Source organism: Mastigoproctus giganteus, chromosome 12 (assembly GCF_048544385.1).
Source record: "Mastigoproctus giganteus isolate SK-2022 chromosome 12, ASM4854438v1, whole genome shotgun sequence".
In the NCBI taxonomy this organism is placed as follows: domain Eukaryota; kingdom Metazoa; phylum Arthropoda; class Arachnida; order Uropygi; family Thelyphonidae; genus Mastigoproctus; species Mastigoproctus giganteus.
The window spans coordinates 39162341-39188490 of NC_143586.1; the positions used below are offsets into that span (position 1 = coordinate 39162341).

The following is a 26150-nucleotide window of genomic DNA, read 5'->3' on the forward strand; positions in this document are numbered from 1 at the left end:
TGTTCCAAGCCGCTAAGTGGATTTTTCTTATTTATTGATTTGAAATTATTGTTTTTCTAAAACTTTTGATTTAAATTTAGTAGTATAACATTATTTTGTGATTTTTTGATTAATTTGGTGTATTTATTCTTTACTCGGCCTTGTAAAAGTATCGGTAAGGGTTTCCACGTGTTCGTAACTACCGCTACCGTTATTAACTTTCTCGCCATTGTGATACCGTACTAGATATACCGTAGGTTATATACCGTACTAGATAGCGTTAGTTGAACTTCGTTAGCAGTTAAATTGTACGTTTAAATAAATACATATAACGACTTAGATTACAAACGTAATATAATTAATAACATAACATAATTAATTAATAAATTAATAGAATCATGACTCAGACCAGAGCAGCAAAGCAAAAGGCTCAAGCTAATGGAAGTGCTGTGGCTCAGAGCAGAACTGAGGGGGGCAGTTGTCCTCTGACTCACAGCCTTATAAAATGCACTGTTTGCTTGATGTTTGCAGAGCAATCGGGTACGGGACTTGATACTGCCAAGGGGGATGTCTTTGTGTGTGCGCGATGCAAGGAGTGTATCGATATCAGGCAACAACTCGGCGTTCTTTTGGGCCTATATGAGAGCTTGAAGGACAGGGTGGATGCCCTCGAAGAAACTAAATTGAGGGGCCCATCAAGCTCTCAGCTGCCCACATCAACGCCAGAGCTTGCACTTGGGCATCGCGTGACACAGAGACAACCCCCAAGGCAGAATGCGCTGGTCCCGAAGGAACTAGTAGTTGTTGGTGACTCTATTGTCAGGGAAACGGGGAACATGCTTTGTAAAAAAGATAGGTGGAACAGGACCAGGGTATGTCTGCCAGGGGCAAAGGTTGATGACGTTGTAGAGCGAATATCATCTTTTAAGGGCACAAAAGGTGATATAGTTGTACACGTTGGCACTAATAATATTAAGAGTAGGAGACCGGCAGAATTACTTAACAAGTACAGGTCACTGTTGAACAAAAGCCGAGAATTAGGGTTGAATTTGAAAGTGTCTGCAATTCTGCCCAGACACGATAGGAGGGAGTATATGATGAGAGCCTTGTCGATCAATTCGGCCCTGGAAAGATTGTGCAAGGCTCAAGGGGTAGAATTTTTTTCAGCCTGCACTGTACTTGTTAATAGGAGAGATTGCTTCTACAGGGATGGGATACACTTAAATAGAAAAGGTGCAAGAATATTTGCTGATGCTATCGAGGCAGTGTTAGGTGGGTCGGAAAACTGCTAGCTTGTGGGGAGACAAAGACCAATAGATTGACAGTAGCCACTGGCAGAGGTGAAAGAGATTCTTGCACTGCTTCTATTAGAATGAGCAGAAGCCTGAAAAACAAGATGCATGGTATTTCAGAGACTGCTGGGAGCCATTGTGGTACAAGTAAACACATGGGTTGTGTTAGGGTAGCTAAGAATTGAAACAGGTGCAGGTATACTTGCGTGTACACCAATGCTAGGAGTTTAGTAAATAAATTTGATGAATTTGAGGTATTGCTCAAAACATCGAAGGCAGATATTGTTGGGATATCAGAGACGTGGTGTCACACAGATATAAGGGATGCGAAACTGCAATTTGGGGAGTACAACGTCTACAGAAAGGATAGACAGGATAGGAAGGGGGGAGGTGTTATGCTATTAGTTAAGAAACACATAAAAACCAAGGAAGTGAAGCCAGTCGACATCGCTGGACAGTGCAGTGTGGAGTCAGTTTGGTGTGACATAAACATTGGAAGATCAAAATTGAGAGTAGGAGTGTGCTATAGGCCTAATGACTCTGATGAGTATAATAAGGAACTGTACAGGGAAATAGAATGGGCCAGTAAATCAGAGTGTCTTATAATGGGAGATTTTAATTTCCCAGATATTGACTGGAATTTGGGGGCTGGATACTCACACACTAGCAGGGCTTTTGTGGATTTATTGGATGATTGTTTTCTACATCAGCATGTTCGGGAGGCAACTAGAGGGAGCAATACTCTTGATTTGATTATCAGCAGTGATTCTTCATGCATTAAGAATCTGCAGATAAATGAACCACTAGGTGGCAGTGATCACAGTGTGCTGAAGTGGGATTTACTCAAAGAGGTAACTACCATTAGGGGTAAAGGGAAGGGTTATTGCTTCCGTAAAGGCGACTACGATGGACTGAGACAGTATTTAAATTCTATACAGTGGGACCAACTGATGATGTTACCAACAGCAAATTCAAAATGGGAAGCATTCAAAGAACTTATCTTGGAAGCTACTAGGCTTTACATACCAACTAAGAAATATTGTTCAAGGTTTAGGCCAAAATGGATGTCAGATGAACTAATGAGGCATATGGCAGAGAAGAAAAATGCATGGGATACTTACAAATTAACACATGACACAGAAGCCTATGATAGATACAAGTTGATATGCAACCAAGTTACAAAGGAGGTTAGGCAGGCCAAGGCAGATTACGAGAAATCCTTGGCAAGGGATGCAAAGAAAAACAGCAAAGAGTTCTTTACTTATGTAAACTCTAGAAGGAGAGGGATGAATCAGATTGGTCCTCTTGATATTGATGGGTCAAGTGTTGATGATCCTGCTCAGGTAGCTAACAAACTAAATGAATATTTTGCATCGACATTCACACATGAGGAGTTATTCAGCGAGGGGAATGCCAGAGGTGTATTCAACTCTAGCAGTAAGTTACAGAATCTTGAAATAACTGGGAGTAAAGTGGAGGAGAAACTGTTGAAGATAAACACAAGAAAGGCACCCGGGGTGAATGGGATCTATCCAGTTATATTAAAGGAGGCAGCAAAGGAAGTAAGCAAACCCTTAGCCATAATTATGAGAGCTTCCTTGGACTCAGGGGAGGTACCCATAGACTGGAAATGTGCAAATGTGACCCCAATTCACAAAGGAGGATCAAAGGCTGACACAAGTAATTATAGACCTGTGAGCTTAACTTCTGTTCCAGGAAAATTAATGGAGGCACTGGTTAAAGAAGCACTGCAGGATCATTTAGACAAGACTTCAGTTATAGCTCAGACACAGCATGGTTTTGTTAAGGGGAAGTCTTGCCTGACCAACTTGATTGGATACTATGATGCAGTCACAAAAGAACTGGATGCAGGGAATAACTTTGATATTATATACTTGGATCTTAGAAAGGCTTTTGATACTGTTGCACATGGAAGACTGCTACACAAATTGGAGCAGTGTGACATTGGAGGCAAATTACTGCTATGGATAAAGGGGTGGTTGAGGGGGAGAAGACAGAGAGTGGTAATCAATGGACACTGCTCATCGTGGACTGATGTTATTAGTGGAGTCCCTCAGGGCTCAGTGTTGGGTCCATTATTGTTTTCTGTATTTATAAATGATATTGATGATGGTATATCGGGATTAATGTCCAAGTTTGCAGACGATACAAAGGTTGGCAGGGTTGTCAAGGACACTACTGACACTATGCTGCTGCAACAGGATCTGGAAAGGTTGAGCAGATGGGCTGAGAGGTGGCAAATGAAGTTTAACATTGACAAATGTAAAGTACTACACATGGGAAACAGCAACCCCAGAGCAACGTATCAACTCTGTGGTACAACACTGACAGTGGTAGAGAATGAAAGGGACTTGGGGGTGGTTGTGCAGGCAGATATGAAGTTCTCTGAGCAGTGCAGACGGGCTGCAAGAGTAGCTCATGGAGTATTGTCAATGATATACAGGAATTTTTCCAGCAGGGATAAGGAGGTGATTATTCCATTGTATAAGGCGATGGTCAGGCCACACCTAGAGTACTGTATACAGGTCTGGAGGCCTCATTTCAAGAAGGATGTAGAGCTGCTGGAACGAGTACAGAGAAGGGCAACAAGATTAGTGAATGGAACAAAGGGGTGCTCTTACGAAGAACGGCTTAAGTTTTGCAAATTACAGTGTCTGGAGACTAGGCACCAGCGAGGTGATCTGATAGAGGTGTATAAAGCCTTGAATGGTTTAAGCATGCTCAATGCTGATGGGATTCTTCCTCTAGCTCAGAATAATCACCTGAGAGGGCATAAATTCAAATTGAGGAAAGACAGATGTAGGATAGACGTGCGGAAATTTGCCTTTAGCCAGCGGGTGGTTGGTTGGTGGAACAGACTTCCATCCCTTGTGGTGGAGGTTGATAGCCTAAATAAGTTTAAGGCTCAGCTGGACAGGTATTTTGAACGAACGGAGGGGTGAAGTGGAAGTGGTTTTTTTTTTTTTTTTTTTTGGCTGATGCTGCATAAGCTTGCTTTCTTGCTAATGAACAAAAACCAAATTTATCTAAAATAATAATAATAATAATTCAGTGGTTGTACAAAGAGAAGACACATACTGAAAAGCAAACATCCCATACAACACATGCTACTTTTTTTTTTCTCTCTCTTCAAATAAAACAAGCATATATTCATTTCAGAAGTTATCAATTTTGTGTTTAGACTAAACAAATGAATTGAGAAATCATAAAATCTAAATAGTAATATTAATCCAAATTTAACATATAATTCAAATATTTCACAAATATGAGAAAAATTTTAGGTTTAGACAACAAATATTCCTAAACCTATAAATAATTGAGATAGAGCCTTTGAATAGAAACACCCCAGGGGCTCACATCTGGTGAGCTCCTGGGATGTTTCTCTCGTTCTGGCTTCTCTCTCTCTCATTCAGAACCATATGGCTAATAATAACAATATAGTGAAAAATGATAAAAATATATGGGAATTGTAAAAGTTATGGAGTCAAAGAAGAAATAATAAAGGATAGGGTATACGGTACAACACCTTCAAGCACAAAGCAACTACATTAGACTGTCGAAATAATGACATCCCATATAACAGAACATTTGAGCTAATAGCACATTGAGATTGGATGTTTACATACAGCAGAGATTAGCATTAGCATTAGCATTAGTAGAGGCATTTGATGCAAGAAAGCAAGCTTATGCAGCAGAACGGAGGGGTGAAGTGGAAGTGGTTTTTTTTTTTTTTTTTTTTGGCTGATGCTGCATAAGCTTGCTTCCACTAATAACATCAGTCCACGATGAGCAGTGTCCATTGATTACCACTCTCTGTCTTCTCCCCCTCAACCACCCCTTTATCCATAGCAGTAATTTGCCTCCAATGTCACACTGCTCCAATTTGTGTAGCAGTCTTCCATGTGCAACAGTATCAAAAGCCTTTCTAAGATCCAAGTATATAATATCAAAGTTATTCCCTGCATCCAGTTCTTTTGTGACTGCATCATAGTATCCAATCAAGTTGGTCAGGCAAGACTTCCCCTTAACAAAACCATGCTGTGTCTGAGCTATAACTGAAGTCTTGTCTAAATGATCCTGCAGTGCTTCTTTAACCAGTGCCTCCATTAATTTTCCTGGAACAGAAGTTAAGCTCACAGGTCTATAATTACTTGTGTCAGCCTTTGATCCTCCTTTGTGAATTGGGGTCACATTTGCACATTTCCAGTCTATGGGTACCTCCCCTGAGTCCAAGGAAGCTCTCATAATTATGGCTAAGGGTTTGCTTACTTCCTTTGCTGCCTCCTTTAATATAACTGGATAGATCCCATCCACCCCGGGTGCCTTTCTTGTGTTTATCTTCAACAGTTTCTCCTCCACTTTACTCCCAGTTATTTCAAGATTCTGTAACTTACTGCTAGAGTTGAATACACCTCTGGCATTCCCCTCGCTGAATAACTCCTCATGTGTGAATGTCGATGCAAAATATTCATTTAGTTTGTTAGCTACCTGAGCAGGATCATCAACACTTGACCCATCAATATCAAGAGGACCAATCTGATTCATCCCTCTCCTTCTAGAGTTTACATAAGTAAAGAACTCTTTGCTGTTTTTCTTTGCATCCCTTGCCAAGGATTTCTCGTAATCTGCCTTCGCCTGCCTAACCTCCTTTGTAACTTGGTTGCATATCAACTTGTATCTATCATAGGCTTCTGTGTCATGTGTTAATTTGTAAGTATCCCATGCATTTTTCTTCTCTGCCATATGCCTCATTAGTTCATCTGACATCCATTTTGGCCTAAACCTTGAACAATATTTCTTAGTTGGTATGTAAAGCCTAGTAGCTTCCAAGATAAGTTCTTTGAATGCTTCCCATTTTGAATTTGCTGTTGGTAACATCATCAGTTGGTCCCACTGTATAGAATTTAAATACTGTCTCAGTCCATCGTAGTCGCCTTTACGGAAGCAATAACCCTTCCCTTTACCCCTAATGGTAGTTACCTCTTTGAGTAAATCCCACTTCAGCACACTGTGATCACTGCCACCTAGTGGTTCATTTATCTGCAGATTCTTAATGCATGAAGAATCACTGCTGATAATCAAATCAAGAGTATTGCTCCCTCTAGTTGCCTCCCGAACATGCTGATGTAGAAAACAATCATCCAATAAATCCACAAAAGCCCTGCTAGTGTGTGAGTATCCAGCCCCCAAATTCCAGTCAATATCTGGGAAATTAAAATCTCCCATTATAAGACACTCTGATTTACTGGCCCATTCTATTTCCCTGTACAGTTCCTTATTATACTCATCAGAGTCATTAGGCCTATAGCACACTCCTACTCTCAATTTTGATCTCCCAATGTTTATGTCACACCAAACTGACTCCACACTGCACTGTCCAGCGATGTCGACTGGCTTCACTTCCTTGGTTTTTATGTGTTTCTTAACTAATAGCATAACACCTCCCCCTTCCTATCCTGTCTATCCTTTCTGTAGACGTTGTACTCCCCAAATTGCAGTTTCGCATCCCTTATATCTGTGTGACACCACGTCTCTGATATCCCAACAATATCTGCCTTCGATGTTTTGAGCAATACCTCAAATTCATCAAATTTATTTACTAAACTCCTAGCATTGGTGTACACGCAAGTATACCTGCACCTGTTTCTATTCTTAGCTACCCTAACACAACCCATGTGTTTACTTGTACCACAATGGCTCCCAGCAGTCTCTGAAATACCATGCATCTTGTTTTTCAGGCTTCTGCTCATTCTAATAGAAGCAGTGCAAGAATCTCTTTCACCTCTGCCAGTGGCTACTGTCAATCTATTGGTCTTTGTCTCCCCCCAAGCTAGATATCTTGCAGTAACAAAAAAAGAAAATGGCATCACATGATTACTGTATTTGTTTGCATTCATCATTTTTAAGTGAATTATGTACTGATATTGTGGATTATACCGCTGTTTTACATTTATTTTAAATTAAAAACCCCTCACTATAGCTCCTAAAGTTAATAAAACTTCATACAAAGAAGAAAAGAAGAACAACATTAAAGTTTAGTAACAAAATTGATATAATCCAAACTATTACATTGAGATCACCCAGTAATTTCTTACCTATATCCATGTATATTGTGTGTGTAAATTGCACATGTTCTCTGGTCGATTTGCCTGTTTTGCTGGATGAAAAACCCCTGTTTCTGGGGGGGGGGGGGGGGGAACCTTGCTATCTACTCCTCAGACCGACTTAACTCGGCCAAAGAGTGAAAAAAGCCCATAAAAGTTCCTCGTGTCATGGACGGGATTCAAACCCAGGCCTTTTTCACCCAATGTGGGGAGGACGGTGACGATACCACTGTGCTACTGCGCAGACTAAACTTGATATAATAAAAAAATAGAATGGGGAGTAAGCAGGAGTGTATTAATACGTTTATGTTTTTTTATGTGCAGTTAATAAGATCACCCAGTAATTTCTTACATATACCCATGTATATTGTGTGTGTAAATTGCGTGTAGATTTCTGCATTAAATATATTACAAATAACACTTTCTACATAAAGGAAAAATCTAAATAACAGCAACTTGAATTCCCAAACGTGCCATTATTCTGAAAGTCTACTGTATTAGAGTGTAGTATTTAAATAGTACTACATACAATTTAAAAATTTAAATTGTTCACCTTTAGAAAATGGTGACACTATGTCAACATTATCAGGTGGTCCTGTCTTTCTTTTCTTCTTTATTTCCAAACTAGAAAGCACAGAGTGGGGAGTAGTTTGGTTAGGCAGAATTTCAGTACCATCATCATTATCAGCAGATCCTAAAGTTTTTCCTGGAAAAAACAAATAATAATATATATATATATATACATATATAAAAGTATAAATCAACTACTCACTGATTTCATGCACTGAACATGAACTCAACAAATGGTTTCGGTTAAGAGTTCTATACAGTATACTCATTGTTATCTATTCACAATTGTTCATATTTTTCTTAAATTTATTACAGTAGAACTTCAACTGTCTGTCAAGGTTCAACTGTCTGACCGAGACCATGATAGATAATCGAATAGATGGATAATAGAATATGTACATTAAAAAGATTATACATATAATAGACTGGGTCATCTAACTTGTTTATTTTATTACATAATACAAACTAATGAAATTTAATTAAACTTTTTAATTATTTATTTTTTAACAGGTCATCAAAAAATCATAGTACAGATATCTACATACATACCTATTTTTAGTAGTTTGACTTACATTGGTCTAGTAATGTCATAAAAAAATTTAAAAGAAAATAATATTACATACATACAACATTGTGCTAATGTCATTAAAGAAATTTAAATGATAACAATATTACATAATTAAATTTCTTTTCTAAAATAGTCAGTCAATTTCTTTTGTTTCATTACCCCTTGGGCCTTTTGGGAGGCAATGTTACGAATTTTATGCAAAAGTAACACTTGCATAGCAGGCCGCCGTAGCCTAGTGGTCAGGCACGCAGCTGCATAAGTACACGTGCCTTGAGTGACCGGGGTTCAAGCCTGTGACTGCTGAATACGGTGCTGTTTCTTGTATTATGTCTATATTGTGAACTCCTCTGACCATTTGGTCATCCCTGAGAATAACAAAAAAATTTATTTATTTTATCTACTTCTTCCTGTACCTCAAACCACTCAATGCACTTTGACAACATAGTTTCAACTTCACGATGGCTAATTATGTTTGACTAAAAAATGTTTGACTAATTATGCTAATCATGTTTGTTGTTCCATCAGCAGCAGCTTTTTCTTCTTCAGTTTCAGAATCATCCAAAATTGTCATCACTCTTTGCACAATTTCATTGTCATGTAAAATTTCACATCCGATGTCCATTTTGTTCATATCCAGCCAATCATTTCTTCCATCGAAATATTTTTAAAACCAGGAACATTTGAACATAACTGCAAATTTCAGTTTCTTTTGGAATGGTTTCTGTATCATTTGAATATATTTCTGGCCACAACTTATTCCAGCTTCTTTGTATTATTTGAACTGGAAATCATTCCAGGCATCAGCAACAATTATGTCAATTATGAAAATTATGTCTTTTATAGTGTAGCTTTTCCAAAACTCTATCACATCTAATTTATTTTCTGCCGAAACATGTTTTAGAATAACATTTTGTGATGATAACGACGTTTCATACTATCAATCACATCCTGGTCCACTGGTTGAATGAGAGATGTGTTTGCTGGCAGAAAGTGGCATGACCTTTTGCCATCATCACTTTTTAAATCATATATGTGTATGGGATGAGTAGGTGCATTGTCCATCAGTAGCATTGAATATTGTGGTAAACCTTTTGTTGCCAAATATATCTTACACATGGTACAAATATTTTATGAAACCAATCATGAAATATATCTTGGCTCATCCACACATTGTTCTGTGAGAAATATTTAATTGGCAAAGCATTTAAATTAATATTTTTATTTTTAAATGATCTAGGCTTTTATGGTTTTCCTATAACAATCAAAGGCAATGAATGACTATTGCTGGCATTAATTCATACCATTATAGTGATGTGATCTTTTTGCATCTTATATGGGCTTGGCACACCCAGGGTCCTGAGCTGGATATCATCATTCTTCTCTTTCTTGGTGATTCCCTTGTCTTTCTCTCTCTCTCTCTCTCTCTCTTTCTTAGAGTAATTTGGGAATTTTTTTTTTTTGGTGGTGGAGCATAAGCCTCAGGCTTCCTTGCACCATATAGCTATTAATAATAATAATAATAATATCCTGGTGCCATATATTCAGTCATTGCAGCCAGTATCTTTTGAGCTAGTGCCTTCCAATTAAGGCCAGTCTCATCGCAATTGTATATTTGGTCTTTAACCAAACTTCGATCAGCTATTTCCTTCTGTAGTTTTTCATGATAAACAGATATTGCTGCTCTATCTGCACTTATCTTCTCACTCTGGATCGAAAACTGTCGAATACCACAGTGAAACTTAAATTTGTTCAACCATCCGATGCAGGCCTTGAATGAATGATCTCCGCTAAGGCTTACAATACCGGGATCCCGATCATTTTTTTCCAGTATTGATACAAAAAATACTGGTTTTTCGGTACTAATTTTAAAAAAAAATAATTGTTTATAATTTAATCACATAAAGGTTATAAAATCACCTTTATGTGTTTATGACCTCGTTATCTCTAGTAGCAAATGCACGATAAATCATCGATAGGACACCATGCAACATTGGAACATGTCCACAATTCTCGGACAACTTCATGTCTAACCGTATCGTAACTCCCAAGTCCCGTTCCTCCACTACTGACTTCAGTTCAACTCCACCAAGTGTATAAGTTATTTTGGGGTTGCTGTTCCCCAGATGTAAGACCTTGCATTTTGCTGAATTAAAGCATAGCTGCCACTTTTCTGACCATCCCAGAAGTCTATCTAGGTCACTCTGAAGAGGCTCTGCTTGGCGGCAATCATTAACTACTCTACTGATCTTTACATCATCTGCAAGTTTAGACCTCACTCCCTCCATCCCTTCATAGATGTTATTTAAGATAATCAAAAACAACAGTTGTCCCAATACTGATCCTTGGGGAACCCCACTTCTTACATTAACCCAATCTGAGAAATAACCATTTATCACAACCCTCTGCCAGGTGCCGTCAAGCCATCGTGCTATCCATCTAAGGATTTTCCCTATGATTCCAGCCTGCTCCAACTTATAAAGTAACCAGTCATGTGGGACTGAGTCAAATGCTTTGCTGAAATCCAAATAAACAATGTCGAAATTATTTCCTAAATTCAGCTCACGAGTGACCTGTCAAAATGGCTAACCAGATTTGTTAAACATGATTTTCCCTTTACAAAACCATGCTGTGTATCCTACAGAATTCCATTTCCATCTAAATGATCCTGAATTCCACCCTTGATCATTGCCTCCATGATTTTCCCTACTACTGAAGTTAGACTGGCCGGTCGGTAATTTCCCGTTACACTCCTAGAAACACCTTTATGTTCCAATTTACACCAATCCAACGGAATCTCTCTCCTGAGTCCAGTGATGCTCTCATAACTAGCCTTAATGGTTCAATGCACTCACTTGCCGCCTCCTTTAAGATTATAGGGTATATGCCATCAACCACAAGAGCCTTACTCGCCTGTAGGTGCAAAAGTTCTCATTAAATAATCATTAATTACATTTTTTTCAACTTCACTTCCATAATATCTCATTGACACAAAAGGTTTTTTTTATGTAAATACTGAATTTACATTTTATGTAAATGTAAATTCAGCTGTGGTATTTAATACTGTCCCACATCCATTACATAAGGGTCCAATCTGATTTGCCCTTCTGTTCTTTGCATTTATATATGTGAAGAATTCCTTAACTGCACTCTTTTTGCTCTCTTCTTTATCTCCACTCTTTGCTCTCTCCCAGACTCAGTAAAGATACCATAGCGAAAATTATATTTTGTTGAATAAAACGTCTTTCTCATTCAGAAAATGATGAACATAATTCAACCATGGAAGACCAACATGGAACAGAACAAATTCTTTCCAAAATAAGAAATTGCCTGACTCCAATGAGATTTTAAAAGATGAACTTGAGTCAGAAATTAATGAAATACTTTTAACTATTTTTGATAAAAAAAGTTCAAAGTCTAGAAAATATGGACTGAGATAGTCTACGATTATCACAGTATCAGAATAGAATCCAAAAGGGATTCTGCAGCTAATCAAATACTGTATGTACCAAAATTAGATCGATTTTAAATGATCATACTATTGATTGCTTATGTTTCTTAAGAGATCACTTTATTCAGACAGGTAGTGTGGATGCTTAAACCTAACTAAACTTTGCAGTAATAATATATATTTTTTTGTTTTTAGAATAACTGTATTTTTAATGATTTTTTTCAGAATATTTATTATTGCAATAAAAGTTTATTTAAAACATGAATTCAAGTGATTACAGTATACTGTACTTGTTTTTTTCCTTACTTTATTGCACCTAATTGTCATCAAAATTTATTGAGAAAAGAGTTTGTTTTTGGAATACCGGTATCCCGGTTTCATAAATTAAAAATAAATTATTTCATAAAAAAAAAAAACGAAATATTAAATTTTCAAGAAATCTGCAAGCCAGTTGTTAAATTTCCAAGAAATTTGCGAGCCAGTTGTTAAACCCACAATGGCTATAAACTGTAGAGCGACACGCTCTACAGTTTATAGCTGGGGCACACTTATTTCGACACCTTTTTTGTGCTTCATTTCCCCCACCCCTTCCCTATGCGGCAGCCTGTGTGGGGATTATCTCGGCTAGCAATTTTACAAGAATATTATTTCCAACACCCTGCTTTAGTCCCATTCCATTTTCAAGTGTTGTTAGTCAGCTGGGCTGAAAATTACAATAGTAAAATTAATTAATTATTTCTATAATTTCTATTCTACCTACAAAATTAAAACTCTCAATATATATAAACAGAAGTGTTTTCTTTGATGTCCCAACTTTAAAATTCAGAAAAATCTATTAATGAGCAAACAGCAAAAAATGTATGTTCAAGTATGCATTTTCTAATTATTCCCAAGAAAAACAACCAGGCATTGACCTTGATTACAGAAAGCGTCATTGCATTTTGTTTGAATTTCTCGTGTGTGTGTGCTCTGCCACTGGCTAAAGGGAACTATAAATTACACAGAGCAGTGAGTGACGCAAAAGACCCCGTCACTCATGAACATGATACGGGGGGGGGGGGGGGAATTGCATGCAACTGTTTCTTGGCATAAGAAACATAGCCGAAAGAACTGCAACAAATTCTTTTTTAAAAATAAAAAGATCATACTTCCTTTCTTCAATGGGTATTGCATTTACTAACACAAAATCAAGGAAATTCATCTATCAGAAGCCACACCGGAAACAGAAAAAATTAGTGTAAAACTGATAACACTGCAATGCACATTTAATAAAAGAAAAGTTTGCTTTATTGCAATTGTTTTTAGGGAACAATATCGTTACAGCACATTTTCTGGATGTATATTTTTTCTTCTAACGAAATTTCCAGAAAATATTTCTATTGATAGATGCGTTATAAACTTCAAAAACTGGTGTCAAAGGAACATTTCTAAAATCAAACACTGGCGTAACCAGAATTTTCTGTCAGATATTCACAAAAAAGGTGCCAATTACCTAATGTTAATCTACCTGCTATTTTTGGTTTGAAACAAGAGGTGCCCGAATATCTGTATATGTCTGTATTACAAATACATTATATTAAACGTGCAAATAATAACTATTTTATAAAATATAAATGATTATTTTATTAATATATTTAGTATGTATTTTTTTTATTCATGACATATATATATACGTTGTATAAAATATGGATATTTTTTTTGGGATTCGAAAAATATAAGCAGTACCTATACAATTACAAAAATAGACGTGAAACAAAATGAACTGCAAAAATAATACATAAACGACGAATTACAGATATAAAAGTTAACATTTTTAAAAACATTGAATAAATACTTAAGTTGTACAATGTATGTTGCTGTATTAGTTTTCGAAAAATGTGTCACTATACCAGATTTCGGTATCAGGAGGGTAACAATGTACCTGCTGACCCTGCCCTGGCCATGCTACTGAACAACAGTAATCCTTTATTGCACAGAAATAAAGAGATAAAGTATTTGTCAATATTCCATCTGGAAATAATGTCAAGTGGTGTGAAGACAGTAACAATAGGTGTTTTATTTTGAAAAGTCCCTTGAGGTAAAATCAAACAGGAAGTTACCCTTTACATTATCAAAAAGTCAGGGCTGACCCTGGGGGTGTGCAAGTGAGGCACTTTTCACATTTACCTACTATTCATATAAGCTTATATTTATTTAACTAAATTTGCATTTTTCGCTGTCTGTTGTTAAGATATTTGCTATATAAAACTTTATAACCATTTTTAGAATTTTAAATTACTCAATTGGAGCTCTATTTAAAGAACTCCTTTATTAACAAATTTTTCTATTACGAAATTTTTTTGAATTCCCCTTGGTAATTACACTTAAAATAGTTTCTGTTGACCGAAGAAATTTTTCATATAACAAACTGATTAGGAAAGATTAGGAAAACACCGTTCGCACTTCTGGCCTTCAGGCAATTAGTGCTGCTGCTAAGCACGAATTAAGAGAGCTAAAGGGATTACTATTCTACAACTTAGTGGTACTAGTAAAACTTATCTGTCCCACATACCGAGAAGTCATGCTGGTGAACAGTAAACAGATCAAGGGGTATTCCCAAATTCTCTAACTGTAAGCACCCTATTAGAGAATTAGGAGAGAGTGATTTTCTTTTACTCTGACAAATAATCATCTATTGTTTTGAGGAAGTGTGTCATCCAACTGTTGTTGTTTGGTTTTTTTTAGGAGCATTAGCAACTAAGGCCATATTGCTCCGTGGATATGCGGTGGTCATTCCCTGACCTTTCCGCATCCTCCGTATTTGGTGGTCATGGGCTTGAACCTCAGTCTAATCAAGAAGCGTGTGCTACGCTTGTTTGTTTGTTTTGGTAGTTGTTGGCGCATTGGCTTCTGTGGCCATATTGCACCTCCCAAGGTTTTTGCAGTACTTTGATCCAAGCCCGAGGCGGGAATCGAACCCACGACCTTTGGGTTGCCAGGCAGGTACTTTACCCACTTGGCTAGCCCGGTCGGCCATGTGTGTGTGTGTGTGCTACACACTGCTGCTCCTGCCCACCTGGCTACGGAGGCGCCGTGTCATCCACACTTTCCGTAAATTTTCCCTATCTCTGTTTACATAGTCACAGTATCTGAATGACTCCAACATTTCGGACAGTTTCAAAAAAAAGAAAAGAAAAAATTCAAATTTAAGAACTAGTGACAATATCAATGACGAGAGAAGGAAAAATGTGGACAATGAAGGTATTAAACCTTATAAACATGATATGTTGGCAGCTTTTGAAACTTTGTCAAGGCCTGCAGTGTGAAGAAAATATTCCTGAAAATACAGAGTATGTTAAAACCAATGTGGACATTTTTTTTAATATCAATGTACACTAAAATCCAGTGTACATCAAAAGATAACCAAATATTTTTCAAAATAATTCTTAATATTGTGCACATCATGTAGGTATGAAAAAAAATCGTATCTTAATATGTGATGTACGGGGGTGTCTGTAAATTATGTTTCCGATTTTGATCATTTTTTGTACAGAATTATTTCAAGCTACGCTGTGAAACACATAGCAGCTGCAATAAGTTTTATTAAAATTGGTACTCGACTGCCAGTTTTGCATTCTATCTGCTACGCAATGCTATATTTGCCAGAATGGCAAAATGGCAAATGGGCCAGAGTAAGTATTCTGTGTGTTAGCATTTTGTGAAACAAAATCTGTTGTTAGAGTGCAGCGACAGTTTCGACTAAAGTATGAGAAGGCTCCTCTGAGTAAACCATCAATTCGTGCTTGGTACGAGCACTTTGTTACCATGGGATGTGTGTGTGTGTAAACACAAAAATGTCGGCAGACCATCAGTGAGCGCTGAGAGCGTTGAAGCAATTCGAAAGGCATTTGCTCACAGTCCCGAAAAGCTGTGCAGCATGCCAGTAGAGAACGTAACATAACAACTGTCTGGCAAGTTTTTCGTAAACACCTTCACAATTGCACCCATATCGATTACAGATGTTGCAAACATCAAGTGTTGGATCGGGGTTGGAGGCCATATGGAATGGCCTCCGAGGTCCATTATCTGACCCCAATGGATTCCTTTTTGTGGGGTTATGTGAAGGACAATGTGTACATCCCTCCACTATCAACGACACTGCAGGAGCTGAAGGCATGGATCACAGTCCTTTGGTAAAATTGATTGCGAAATGAAGCACAGATTGTTGCAGAGATTGAATATCACTATGATATGGCTCGAGTTACTCATTGAACCCACATTGAACTTTACCAATGACTTTATGTACCTTCATAAAACTTTTTGAATTGATCTTTCAGCTGGTATGTTTCATTAGTGCAGCTTGAAGTAATTCTGAATAAAAAAATATCAAAATCAGAAACATCATTTACAGACACCCTGTATTAATAAATTGTTTTGAAATGTTAGAAAATTTATTTCTTCCCACTTATTTCTGATTTATTTACCATCTTTTATTTCTGAATGTTGAATTATTTTTTATTATGGAAAAGGTCATATTTCTTTATAATGAAATTTTTGTTTAATGAAACTTTGCAGGTAAACAATTGATTTTGTTATATAGAGGTCTGATTGTAAATTTATTTTATTAGGGTTTATCCCACTTTTGCAGGTGTTCTGTTTACCCAAGAAGTAACACTGATTTAGGTAAAGTCTTATAAAAAAGGTCTGGGAAAGGCAAGTCACGTGATCGATCACATTGCACAGCATCACCCACACATAAAGGATCCTGGAAGACAGGCGGCCACAATTAAAATCGGTTCAAATCACCAGTAACCCTACTTTCTTTTAGAGAGCCAGTTGTTAAAAATTGCAGGTAAACAATTGATTTTGTTATATAGAGGTCTGATTGTAAATTTATTTTATTAGGGTTTATCCCACTTTTGCAGGTGTTCTGTTTACCCAAGAAGTAACACTGATTTAGGTAAAGTCTTATAAAAAAGGTCTGGGAAAGGCAAGTCACGTGATCGATCACATTGCACAGCACACATTTGTGAAAAATGTGTATGTCGATCACATTTCACACATTTGTGAAAAATGTGTATGTTGCATATTTTGGAATTAAATTAGGCGACCAGGGTTGGTCCCCATAAAGTGTGCCACAAATCTGCGGAGGGCTTGTGATGGTGGAAATGTGGCAAAAAAATCATGACATTTGCCATTCCCATGATGTGGAGGGAACCTTGGGATCATATTAATGACTTTTGTTCCATAACTGTAGAAGGTTATAAAACAAAGAACATTTGTGTACTACCCCAGCAGCTTTACTTCATATGCAAAAGCTATCAGGCTTATTTTGGCAAGAATGCAAAATATTTCATGTATGGTCAAGGTATGCACACATAAGAACACAATTAAGAAATTGTAAATTTTTATTTCTAATTTAAACACAGTTTGCGATTTACACTTATCCACACAACACTTGTTTACAAACACTAGTTCACTAAAACAATTGTTCATTTTGTTCACCACTCACTCTCTGAAACACACAATACTTTTCGAAATATGACACTGCTTGCTTAGTGCAGAATTCAATACCAGTAGAGAAGTTTCTAGAAAACTCTGTGGAAAGTTCTAGAACCTTTTAGAACAGGGGTGGCCAACTCCAGCCTGCAAACGTGTGTAAACCGGCCCACCTGCGCTCGTTTTCAAAATATATTTATAATTATACATAAATTTTTGAATTGATGGAATTTCTGACGTAACTTTAGAAAATACTCTGCACATTGCTATGGCAAATATCAATGCATATATCAATTCACTGATAAAAATAAACAGTATCAAATCTCTCATTAAATATTATAAAAATAAAATATTGAAATTTTTGTTATTGGTTTTGTATTTTGTTACTATAATTGTATTTTTGGATTTTTGTCTTGAATTTTTATTTCATTTTTCTTATTAATAAAATTAATTATATGTACATGTATGTGTAAATACAGTCATCCCTCAATTTGCACAGGTTTTACATTCCAGGAAAACACCGGACAGTCAAAATCTGCGGAATGCAAAACGTAGCTTATAAACGTAGCTGACATGAGGGTTCTGTACCTGTACACAAAAAAAAAATGTGCAAAAAAAAAAAAAGTGCAAAAAAAAAAAAAAAAAAAAAAAAAAAAGTGCAAAAAAAAAAAAAAAAAAACATAAAATGTGCAAAAAAAAAAAAAAAAAAAAAAAAATTGTCTTCATTCGGTAAGAAAAAAATTACAAACATATCCATAAAATTAATCTTGCTAATACATACCTCTAGATTTTTAAACTAAATTCATTGCTTCTTCGTCACTGTTTTCCTATGATAAATTTGCAACAGTATCCAGCACTTTTTGGGAAAATTAATTGAAATTGTTTGCTTAGAAGTTTTTCCTCTATAAATTTCTACATAAGGAACTAAAACTAATGATAAAGTTCTGTGAAAATTTACTCATCTCCAAACTGGAGATGAGTAAATCTTGGCTCCACTGATTTGCAAGCCTTAAAAACTCAGCTAGTCTCTTCACAGTCCAATTTTTTTGTGTGCATCTTCTTTGTTTTTTATCATTGTTTGTCATCTTTTTCATAATGTGAAAAAATATAATCCACTGATAATTGATCTCTATGACATTCAAAGACTTTGGTGATATCTGCTGGTTTCAGTTCTTCAAATCCCTCTCCACTAATCATTTTGCCAATTCTCACAATTTCAACTACTTCCAGCATTGACCATGGCTTCTTTAGTGCAGCTTTCTGGCTGCAGCTTTTTCCACACTGCATTCATTGTTCAGTTTTTAACTTCACCCCATGTGAACTCAATATTTTTTAAAGCAACAAGAATGTTATAATTCTGCCAATAATTTCAAATTGAAAGATTGCCTATTCCATCAATAGCTTCTATCAATTGTAAAAAAGATCTTCTCAGGTAATAAAATTTAGAAGCTATAACATGGTCAATCAGCTGAATTAACGAACCCTGTAATTGCTGGAAGAAAGGTAACTTTCACATTTGGGTGCAGATCACACAAATGTACAGGATGACGGCACGTTGTCAAGAATGAGCAAGATTTTGAATGCTATGTTCTTCTTCAGACAATATCTTTTTTTGTTTTCACGCAAAAGCAATTTAAAAACCAATCCTCGAAAGATTCTAGTTGTCATCCAGGCTTTTCTGCTCAAATTAGGTGCCAACTTATCGTTCTAATGGGCATCTATCAGAGTTTGAAGTGTAGGGTAAATGCACTCGAAGAAATTAATATGAGGGGCCCATCAAGTTCACAGCTGCCCAACTCAATGCCAGAGCTCACTCCTGTGCATTAGGCAATACAGCAGCAATCTGCAGATTTACTTAACAAGTACAGGTCAATGCTGGAAAAAAGTCACGAGTTAGGGTTAAATCTGAAAGTGTCTGCAATTCTGCCCAGACACGATAGGAGGGAGTATATGACGAGAGCCTTGTCAATAAATTTGAACCTGAAGAGATTGTGCAAGGCTCACAGGGTAGAATTTTTTCCAGCATGGTCTGTGTTTGCTAACAGGAGAGACTGCTTCTACAGGGATGGGATACACCTAAATAGAAAGGATGCATGAACATTTGCTGATGCTATCGAAGCAGTGTTAAGTGGGTTGGAAAACTGCTAGATTGGGGGATTCACACTAAAAGATTAACGGTAGCTGCAGGCAGAGGCGAAAGCGATTCTTACACTGCTTCTATTGTAATGAGCAGCAGCCTAGAGAGCAAGCTGCTGGGGACTTCAAGAGCTGCTGGGAGTCATCATGGAACAAGTAAATTCATGGGCTGTGTTAGGGTAACTGAGTAAGAACAAGTGCATGTATACTTACGTGTACACTAATCCTAGAAGTATAGTAAATAAACTTGACAAATTTGAAGTGCTGATCAAGACGTCAAAGGCAGATATCGTTGGGATATCAAAGACATGGTGTCACACAGATATAAGCAGTGCAGAATTGGAATTTGGGGAGTACAATGTATACAGAAAGGACAGACAGGGTAGGAAGGGAGGAGGGATTATGTTAGTTAAGAAACACAAAATCTAAGGAAGTGCATTCAGTTGACACAGATGGACAGTGAAATGCTGAGTCTGTTTGGTGTGACATAAACACTGGAAAAGGGAAAATGAGGGTAGGTATGTTATAGGCCTAATGATTCTGATCTGATGAGTATAATAAACAGTTGTGCAGGGAAATAGAATGGGTCAGTAGTAGTAGTATTAGTAGAAGTGGCATTTGATGCAAGAAAGCAAGTGTATGAGCTTATGCAGCATCAGCCAAAAAAAAAAAAAAAAAAAAATCACACTATTCCCTCCAAATGCCTGTCCAGTTTCTCCTTAAATTTATTCAACCTATCAACTTCCACAACAACAGATGGAAGTTTGTTCCAGCAATTAACCACCCGCTGGCTAAAGGCAAATTTCCGCACATCTAATCTACATCTGCCTTTTCTTAATTTGAATTTATGCCCCCTTAGGTTCGTAATCTGAACAAATGGAAGGATCCCATCAGAATTCAGCGTGCTCAACTCATTCAAGGCCTTATATACCTCAATCAGATCACGGCACAGGTGCCTAGTCTCCAGCCACTGCAATTTGCAGAACTTAAGCCTCTCTTGGTAAGAGGATCCCTTCATTCCCCTCACCAATCTTGTTGCCCTTCTCTGTACACGCTCAAGTAAATCTACATCCTTCCTAAAATGAGGCCTCCAGACCCATACGCAGTACTCAAGGCGTGGCCTGACCATTGCCTTATACAGAGGGATAATCACCTCCTTTTCCCTGCTAGCAAAATTCCTATATATCATTGACAAAACCCCATGACCTGCCCTGGCAGCCAGTCTGCATTGCTCAGAAAACTTCATATCTGACTGCACAATTACTCCCAGGTCTTTTTCATTTTCTACCACCTTAAGTGTAGTACCACACAGTTGGTACGTTTCTCTGGGGTTACTTCTACCCATATGCAGTACTTTGCATTTGTCAAGGTTAAACTTCAGTTGCCACTTCTTAGTCCATCTGCCCAAATTATCTAGATCCTGTTGCAGTAGCACACTGCCATTACTGTCATTAACAACCCTGCCAACCTTTGTATCATCTGCAACCTTCGACATTAAGCCTGATATACCTTCATCAATATCATTGATAAATATACAAAACAACAGAGGACCCAACACCGAACCCTGTGGGACTCCACTAATAACATTAGTCCACGAAGAGCAGCACCCATTAATTATCACCCTCTGTCTTCTCCCACTCAACCATTCTTTTATACATTGTAGCAACTTACCTTTAATACCATTCTGCTCAAATTTGTACAATAGTCTTCCATGCACAACAGTGTCAAAAGCTTTCCCGAAATCCAAATATATATCAAAATTATTTTTTGCATCCAGTTCCTTTGTAACCACATCATAATACCCTATCAAATTTGTCAGACAAGACTTTCCCTTAACAAACCCATGCTGTGTCTGAATTATTGCTGCAGTCTTGTCTAGATGATCCTGCAATGCATTTTTAACCAGTGACTCCATTATTTTACCCTGAACAGAAGTTAAACTAACTAGTCTGTAATTACTCGTGTCACCCTTCGATCCCCCTTTGTGAATCGGGGACACATTTCACATCTCCAGTCCGTGGGGACCGCCCCTGTGTCCAAGGATGTTCTCATAATTATGGCTAAGGGTTTGCTTAGCTGCTTTGCCGCCTCCATTAACATAACTGGATAGATCCCATCCACCCCAGGTGCCTTTCTTATGTTTAACTTCAACAATTTCTCCTCCACTTTGCTCTCAGTTATTACAAAATCATTAAGTACCCTGCTACAATTTTAATAACGTTCTGCCATTTTCAAACCTTAACTCCTCATGTGTGAATGTAGATAGATGCAAAATACTCATTCAGTTTGTTTGCTATCTGAGCAGGATCATCAACAGTGGAATCATCGATATCAAGTGGACCAATCAGATTCATCCCCTTCCTTTTAGAGTTTATATAAGTAAAGAAATCCTTGCTGTTTCTCTTAGCATCTTTTGCCAAAGAGATCTCGTAATCTGCCTTCGACTGCCTAACCTCCTTTGTGACCTGATTACAGACTAGCTTATATCTGCCATAGGCTTCTGAGTTGCTCGATAGTTTATATGCATCCCATGCATTTTTCTTCTCTGTCACGAGTTTCATTAGTTCATTTGATAACCATTTAGGCCTAGACCTTGAACAATATTTCTTAATAGGTATGAAACTTTTAGTAGCATCCACGATTAATTCCTTGAATGCTTCCCACTTAGAATTTACTGTTGGTAACATCGTCAGTTGATCCCACTGTACAGAATTTAAAAACTGTCTGAGACCAATGTACTCACCTCTACGGAAGCAAAAACCCTTTCCTTTACCCCTGATAGTAATTATATCTTTAAGTAAATCCCACATCAGTACACTGTGATCACTGCCACCTAGTGGTTCCTTTATCTGCAAATTCTTAATACACGAATGATCACTGCTGATAACCAGATCAAGAGTACCTTGATCTGGTTATCAGCAGTGTGAGTGACCAACCCACAAGTTCCAGTCAATATCTGGGAAGTTAAAATCCCCCATTATAAGACATTCTGATTTACTAGCCCACTCTATTTCTCTGTACAATTGTTCATTGTAATCATTCGAGTACAATGAACAATTCTCTAACATTCCAGTGTACTAACTAGCGGCCGGTCTGCGAACACCGTTTTAGAGCTGTACCCTTGAAATGTAAGGAAGATTGGATGTTGCCATGATGTCCATCATAACCTCAAAAGTCATCAGTCATACTGCATGATGGAAGAGATGGGGAAGGGTGACTAGAACTTAGCTCTGGTGACTAAACTTGGTTCCACCACTTCAAGCCTCCAATAAGTGGTTGTATTGCACCGGTTGATGAGAGTTATCTACCACCTAGTATTACCTGGTAACATAGAGTCGACAGCATTCCTCCATGTGGTGTGGGCGTGACACCTCAACCCCTGCTTACATTGGTTCACACCTGGGTGGTCACCCACAGTGTGCTTGTGCATGGGGGTTATACCCAGGATTACTAACAGTCCCACCATCGTGAAGGTGCAAGCAGAGGATTTAGCTGTCACAGACCATCGGGACTTTGCCAAAATTGGGTCCACTTGACTTGAGTGTCCCCCGAATATCAGTTCCATCAGCGTTTTAGACTCTCAGGTAGCAAGTACAGCTTGTCTGGCATATCTGAGAGAATGTCTGTGACGACCTCAAGGACCCAAGGATACATAGGGGCTCACATCTGATGAGTATGGGCTTGGCACAGCCAGAGTCCTGAGCTGGATTTTTTTTTATGAAAACCCCAAACACGAACGGTATCAAAACCTATAGTACTTAGTACCGTGCATGGGTTGAAGGAGAAGTATGGGGGGAGGGGGATGCCGGAAACTTTGCTCTAGAGACTAAACATGGGTTTCACCACTTCAAGCCTCCAATAAGCAAAGTGGTGGTATTTCACCGGTTGATGAAAGTCATCTACCACCTACAATTATACCACCATTCTTCTCTTTCGTGGTGTTTCCTTCTACACACACACTCTCTCTCTCTCTCTCTCTCTCTCTCTCTCTCTCTCTCTCAGGGTAACTCAGAATTTTTTTTTTTTTTGGCTGGTGCAGCATAAGCCTCAGGTTTCCTTGCACCATATGGCTAATAATAATAATAATAGCCTGCTTTAACTGAGGTAAGGAGACCAGAAGTATTAAATGTCAAAACTGTGGGATATGGAGGGGAAAGAACACAGTCTTTCTTGTTATGACTCTTTTGGCATGGATGATACGTTGTGCCTAATTCTTCAGTGATCCTTTATTGGGGATAGTAAGGAGATCCTGCTCCAAACTAACCCCTTTAGAGGTGTTCAAAGTTCTGAGCAGAATTATGAAACAAAAAGACCTCCAAAAGTAGTTTGTTTCAAGAGTTGTCCAGAATAATTTGGATTAGATGTTTCTATGAGATCTCCTGAATGGAGTCATCTAACCATTTTATGAGTACCTGACATATTCAAGGTCTGGGTTTAAGGGTTCCATTAAAGCAGTGGTTAAGTGATCCATGTTTATTCCTTTTCATTCTGAGTATTGAATGAATATCTAGGTTACCATGTGGAGGCACATAGTGCCACCTGTGACCAAAGGAGTAAGAGGAATGGTAAACACTGTGCATTACTAGGGAGTAGCAGTACAATACAGGCAGGAAATAGGTTACATTAAGTAGAAACAGTCTCTAAAATATGTTAGATGAATCTGTATTTTTTTTGCCTAGAAAGAAGAGAAATAAAATTACTATTATACCGGTGAGATCAACAGATTTTGATTTATCTATATGTTTGTTTATTTTCTATGCACAATTCACTTCATTGGCTACATCAATTTGATCAAATTAACTTAAATTCTATTCGTTCAAAAATAGTAATATCATCACAATTTTACTTATTATAAATAGAGTATAAGAATACCCTTTTTAATGTATTTATGTTTTAATTTTATTTAATTATGTGTATTTATAGTATAATATCCATAAATTCTGATAATTTAAAAATCATTAATGTGTAAATATCAACAACTTAAAAATACTGGCAAATTCAATTGGAAAAATTTTCCCTTGAGGTTCTCTGGCCACTGGTAATTTAAATTCTTCCCATTTCACAACACACACACACACAAGAATAGTACCCACCCCTTATCTAAATAAAAAAGAAGTATAAAAGAAAATCATATTTCCTTGTTAGGCAAATTAAATATTGCTAATAAATTACTTACGCTTCCTTTTTCTCCTAGGTGTCTTAATGTCTTTACTACTCTCAGTAAGACGAGTTACATATTTGGATGTGTCATTGTTCACTACTAAAGAAAGGTCTTCAGGTGTGGATCCTTCATTTTTCACTGCTGGAAGCAATTCCTGTGATTGAGATGATCCATTATTCACTACCGGAAGTAATTCCTGTGATTGAGATGCCCCATTATTCACTTCTATATGTAATTCCTGTGATTGAGATGCTTCATTATTTACTACTGTATGCAGTGCCTCAGTTGATGCTTCACTGTTCACTACCACTGCACACAATTTTTTAGAACTGGATATCTTACTGTTCACTACTGGTTGCAGTTCCTCAGAATTTATAGTTTCACTGTTCACTATTGGTGGCAATTCCTCAGAACTGGAAACCTTACTATTTGCTACTAGTGGAAATTTCTGAGAGCTGGAAGCCTTGCTGTTCACGGCCAGTTGAAACTCTTCAGAATTGGATTCCTCGCTGTTCACTATTTGTAGCAATTCCTCAGATTGAGATGATTCACTGTTCATCATTTGAGGTAATTCTTCAGCTTTAGATGCTTCACTATCCACTACTGGAGGCAATGCCTCAGTTGATGCTTCACTATCTGCTACTGGAGTCAATGCCTCAGTTGATGCTTCACTGTTCACTACCACTGCAGACAAATTTTTAGAACTGGATATCTTACTGTTCACTACTGGTTGCAATTCCTCAGAATTTAAAGTTTCATTGATCACTATTGGTGGCAATTCCTCAGAACTGGAAACTTCACTATTTGCTACTGGTGGCAATTCCTGGGAGCTGGAAGTCTCACTGTTCACTGCCGGTTGAAACTCCTCAGAATTAGATGCCTTGCTGTTCACTGTTGGTGGCAATTCCTCAGATTGGGATGATTCACTGTTCATCAATTGAGGTAATTCTTCAGCTTTAGATGCTTCGCTGTTCACTACTGGAAGAAATTCCTTAGATTTTGTTACCTCCTTGTTTACTACTACAAGCAATTCTTCAGATTTAGGTGCTTTTCTGCTCATTACTGGAGGTAATTCTTCAGATTTGGATGCTGCACTATTCATTGCCAAAGGCAATCCTTTAGATTTAACTTCCTTACTATTTATTTCTATAGATTCTCTGCAAATTTCATCATTCATACTGCATACTATCTCACATGTTTTTGAGACACAATCAATTACTTCCCCATTATGAACATTACTCCCTGATAACAGAATAGTCGAACACTCACTTTTTTGTTCCTCACCCAGTTTGATGGTAATATTATTAGCATCTTCAACATTCTTCCTATTTTCACTTGCATTCTGACTCATTTTGTTAATGTTTAGATAATTCTCACATGTTACCAATTAATA

At 37.5% G+C, this 26150-nt stretch overlaps 1 protein-coding gene across 1 annotated transcript in view; it reads right to left on the reverse strand.

The window, feature by feature from the left end:
- Positions 1 to 26119, reverse strand: part of LOC150076912 (uncharacterized) — a 347314-nt gene extending 321195 nt beyond the window's left edge. The window contains exons 1-2 of the mRNA XM_090385729.1: positions 24773 to 26119; positions 7950 to 8102 (exon numbers count right to left, since the gene is read on the reverse strand). Of these exons, the coding sequence (XP_090241855.1) occupies positions 7950 to 8102; positions 24773 to 26108 (1489 nt within the window). The 5' untranslated portion in view covers positions 26109 to 26119. The remainder of the gene's footprint in view (positions 1 to 7949; positions 8103 to 24772) is intronic.
- Between the last annotated feature and the right edge of the window lie 31 nt (positions 26120 to 26150).